The sequence below is a fragment of the Leucopleurus acutus genome, assembly GCF_964270905.1.
Source record: "Leucopleurus acutus genome assembly, chromosome: 11".
NCBI lineage: Eukaryota > Metazoa > Chordata > Mammalia > Artiodactyla > Delphinidae > Leucopleurus > Leucopleurus acutus.
In genome coordinates, this window is record NC_139152.1 from 94,941,752 (window position 1) to 94,945,841 (window position 4,090).

General features: G+C 55.6%; 1 protein-coding gene across 1 annotated transcript; it reads left to right on the plus strand.

Moving 5' to 3' along the window:
- Nucleotides 1–531: 531 nt before the first annotated feature.
- Nucleotides 532–2,616, plus strand: ATF4 (activating transcription factor 4). The gene is made up of 3 exons (XM_082849608.1): nt 532–730; nt 1,293–1,610; nt 1,701–2,616. Exons 2-3 carry the CDS (start codon nt 1,385–1,387, stop codon nt 2,528–2,530), a joined length of 1,056 nt encoding a protein of 351 aa, XP_082705734.1. The 5' UTR covers nt 532–730; nt 1,293–1,384; the 3' UTR covers nt 2,531–2,616.
- The last annotated feature ends 1,474 nt before the right edge of the window (nt 2,617–4,090 follow it).

Below are 4,090 nucleotides of genomic sequence, written 5' to 3' on the forward strand. Positions count from 1 at the left end.
CGGAGAAACCGCAGAACCAGACGGAGGGAACCGTCGGCCGCTCCGCCCCTTCCCGCGCAGATCAGCGGCCTGAGCCAATAGAAACTCGAGATATATATGACTCACCATGTCTGACCAATCATCTTGATGCGCGCTCTCCTCCAGCATATCGCGCGAGAACTAGGAGACCTCGTACTTCACAGTAAAAACCTTTCTTGGGCTGAAAGACTTCTCTCTCCGCCCTTCGGCTAACGCCGGAAATGAGTGTGGCGAATCCCTCCGCGCTCCCCGGCGGCGGACGGGAGTGACCCTTTCATCTTAAAATCCTTGTAAAGTAGTGCGTCTTTTTCTTGAGGCCGTAAATAAAAACAATTCATTCTCTCTTCACAGCTACGCCCTAGACTTAAAAGTCGGAGATTGGAAACGATAGGGCCGTCGAATAGATGGCAATGCGTGGGTGGGAGGCGCGAGTCACGTGACCGCGGCGGAAGGATATGGTCTGTGATGCGTCCTCACAGGGAGCAGAGTTTATAAAGGCCCCGAGCTCGGCGTCTCGCCGCCATTTTTTCTCCTTCTGTCTGTATATGTGATTTCTCCGTGCGAGTGCGTGCCTTCTTTTCTCCGCTCCCGTAGCGTCCGCGGCCACCATGGCGTATTAGAGGCAGCAGTGCCTGCGGCAGCATTGGCTTTTGCAGCAGCGGCAGCAGCACCAGGCTCTGCAGCGGCACCCCCCAGCGGCTTAAGCCATGGCGTAAGTACTGGGCCTGCGCTGCTCTGGCCGTGCACCCCTGGGTCGGTGAGGGCTTTCTGCCTGCTTGGGAGCGGCCGGCGGCTGGGCGGCTTCGCGGAGGCGGGAGTGGTTTTACGAGCGCCCATAACGCGTGGCCCTTGCTTGGGTGTCCCCAAAACGCCGGCGCCCTTGGGTCGGGAGCCCCCGGCAGCCCCGGCCCCCCGAACCCGCCGGCTTCCACCTGGTGCCCCGCGAAACGTGGCAGCAGCCAAGATGGCGGCGTGGTAGGGCGGCGGCGGCCGCCGCGTGAGTCACGGGGGGCGTGGGCGGGGCCGGGCGTCCAGAGGCGGATTTGGACGTGCGGGTGGGGCGGCTTCCTGTTCTGGCCGGTGGGGGAACGGCCGGGCGTCCATTTTGTGCAGCCTGAGGGACGCGGCGGTGACGCGATGGCCCTGGGGCCACGTGGTACCGATTCTCAACACCGAATGGAGTTCTATTTTGGCCATCTTGCCTCATGGATGAAAAGATGAAATTCTCAGGCCAGCTGATCTTTAATGGGACTTGGTTTCTGATTTGTCTTCAGGCTTTTCAAGGCATTCAGCAGCAGCGTTGCTGTAACCGACAAAGACACCTCCGAGTTAAGCACATTCCTCGATTCCACCAAAACCTCGCAACATGGCCGAGAAGAGCTTCCTGAGCAGCGAGGTGTTGGTGGTGGACTTCATGTCCCCCTTCGACCAGTCGGGTTTGGGGGCTGAAGAGAGCCTGGGTCTCCTAGATGACTACCTGGAGGTGGCCAAGCACTTCAAACCTCATGGGTTCTCTGGCGACAAGGCTAAGGCGGGCTTCTCCGAATGGCTGGCTATGGATGGGTTGGTCAGTGCCTCAGATAACGGCAAGGGTGAGTGGGCTGCTTTTATCTGCTGGTGGGATCTGGTGATAGTCCTGTACATTTGACTCATTGGTTCCAACTCTCTTTAATTTTTTGCAGAGGATGCGTTCTCTGGGACAGATTGGATGGTGGAGAAAATGGATCTGAAGGAGTTTGATTTTAATGCTCTGTTGGGTATAGATGATCTGGAAACCATGCCAGATGAGCTTTTGGCCTCGTTGGATGACACGTGTGATCTCTTTGACCCCCTACTCCAGGAGGCTACTAAGGAGCCCCCCCAGCTTGTGAACCCAATAGGCCATCTTCCAGAAAGTTTGCCAACAACTGACCAGGGTGCCCCTTTCACTTTCTTGCAGCCTCTTCCCGTCTCCCCAGGGGCCCTGTTCTCCACTCCAGATCATTCTTTTACTTCAGAGCTATGCAGTGAAGTGACGTCTGAAGAAGATAGGAAGCCAGACTCCACTGCTTACCTTATGCTGGTCCCTCCGTGCGTAAAGGAAGAGGATGCCCCCTCAGATAATGATAGTGGCATCTGTATGAGCCCTGACTCCTATCTGGGCTCGCCCCAGCATAGCCCCCCTACCTCCAGGGGTTCTCCAAATAGAAGCCTGCTATCTCCAGGTGCCCCTGGTGGCTCTGCCCGCCCCAAGCCCTATGACCCTCCTGGAGAGAAGATGATAGCAGCGAAAGTAAAGGGTGAGAAACTAGATAAGAAACTGAAGAAAATGGAGCAGAACAAGACAGCAGCCACTAGGTACCGCCAGAAGAAGAGGGCAGAGCAGGAGGCCCTCACTGGTGAATGTAAAGAGCTAGAAAAGAAGAATGAGGCTCTGAAAGAGAAGGCAGATTCCTTGGCCAAGGAGATCCAGTATCTGAAAGATTTAATAGAAGAGGTCCGCAAGGCAAGGGGGAAGAAGAGGACCCCCTAGCTGTAGGGTAGTCAGGAGGGTGTGTGTTTGTACATAGGCTAGTGCTGAAGCTGTGTGTTTTAATAAATTATTTTGTAGTGAAAGTACTTTTGCAGACTGCTGCGTCCGGTTTCTTGCCTCTGGTAAAGAGCCCAGTCAATCCCCAGAAGCACCATTTTGCTTTGGGGTTGGCTATTGGGACTTGGAATTTAAGCCCAGAGTGAGATCTTTTTTTTTTCTGACACTGTTGGGCTGTATGTCAGGGTCACTGATGACCAGTTGGACCCCTGAGATGGAGTTGGGCTAGATAACCCCCTAGTAGGTGGCTGGGTGATTTCCCCAGAACCAAAAACTGTCTGACTCGATGTTAAGCACCCTTGGGTGCGAGTGAGGCTGGGGAATTTTGTTAAGGAGCAGGGTGGCAGAGAAGTGGAGCCTGGGCTCCCCCTGTTCCCGCATGATTGTTGCTTTGTGCCAACAGTAAGTACCCAGATAAGGCCCCACAGTCTGAGCTGGGCACAAGGGGATTCGGTTTCACTGATAAGCTGCTGTAGTTCTGTAGAGGCCTTCCCAGGAGGGTCTGTTCAGGGAAAGATGGCTTCTCGGTTCTTGCTGGAACAAACGGAAGAGCAGGGCCGAAAGGCTGGCTGCTTCCCTGGCTGGCATCTTCGGCGAGCTGGAAGGCCTGCCATCCCTGATGTCGGGATGAAAGGGCCCTGCAGTCCTGGCTGGTAACTTATTTTATTGCAAGATAAGGGAGATGTCATCTTTTGTTGAGTACAAGAGTCTGAGCCCAGCCGGCGCAGGTTTCTTCTCTCCTTGGGTCCTTTAGGGCCTGCTGAGGGAGGACCATTTTTCCATTGTGAAAGACTGTAGAAGAGTGGCTGGGATGAGGGTGATGCAGATGGGGCACCAGGCACACAGGTCCTACGGTAGAGGGCGTTTGGAGGGCGTTTGGAGGAGTCGTAGAGCCTATTTGAACCCAGGGTTATGGGCGTTTGCCTGTTTTGCCTCCGGTGGTGGGGCTGATGCCTAACAGAGGGTAATGTGGGAGAAGTAATGGTGGTGGCCCAGATGGGAATGCTTCCCCAAGGCACCAAGGGAGGTGTCACATGTGGACCTTGGACCTGGTGATCTTCGAGGTCTTAACTGCCCTGAACTGGGCTTCGAAGGACAGGGAAAGTTGTGGACGTAGAATGGGGAGAGCACCCTGAGAAAAAGCCTCGGAGGAATGGGCACACGGTCCCACCCACCTCTCTAGGAGGGCTCCCTGGCCCCAGCTGTGTTAGATGTCACCTGATGGGGATCCGCCCAGCTCCTGCAGGAACTTAAGCCTCATACACACACCCTGGCGGAGGTCCCACGTGGCAGTCCTGCCCTCCTGGGTCTCCTCTAGGCAAATGTGTCAGCTCCTCCAAACCACCAGTGATAGAGCCGCTCCATCGGGGAAGGCCTCTTCCTCCCAGCCCTCAATGTGGCACCACAGTGTCCTCTTACTTGGTTCCTGTCCCTTTCCCAAAAGATTGTCAGTCACCCGGTCCGTGGCTCATGGTCAGCACCCCCATGTGTGGCTCTTGCACC

What these genes read in the sequence shown, in the direction of transcription:
- ATF4 (XM_082849608.1), top strand. Translation starts at nt 1,385, where the DNA reads ATGGCCGAGAAGAGCTTCCTGAGCAGCGAGGTGTTGGTGGTGGACTTC. An exon ending in TGCCTCAGATAACGGCAAGG is followed by an intron (nt 1,611 to 1,700) that starts GTGAGTGGGCTG and finishes AATTTTTTGCAG; the next exon opens with AGGATGCGTTCTCTGGGACA.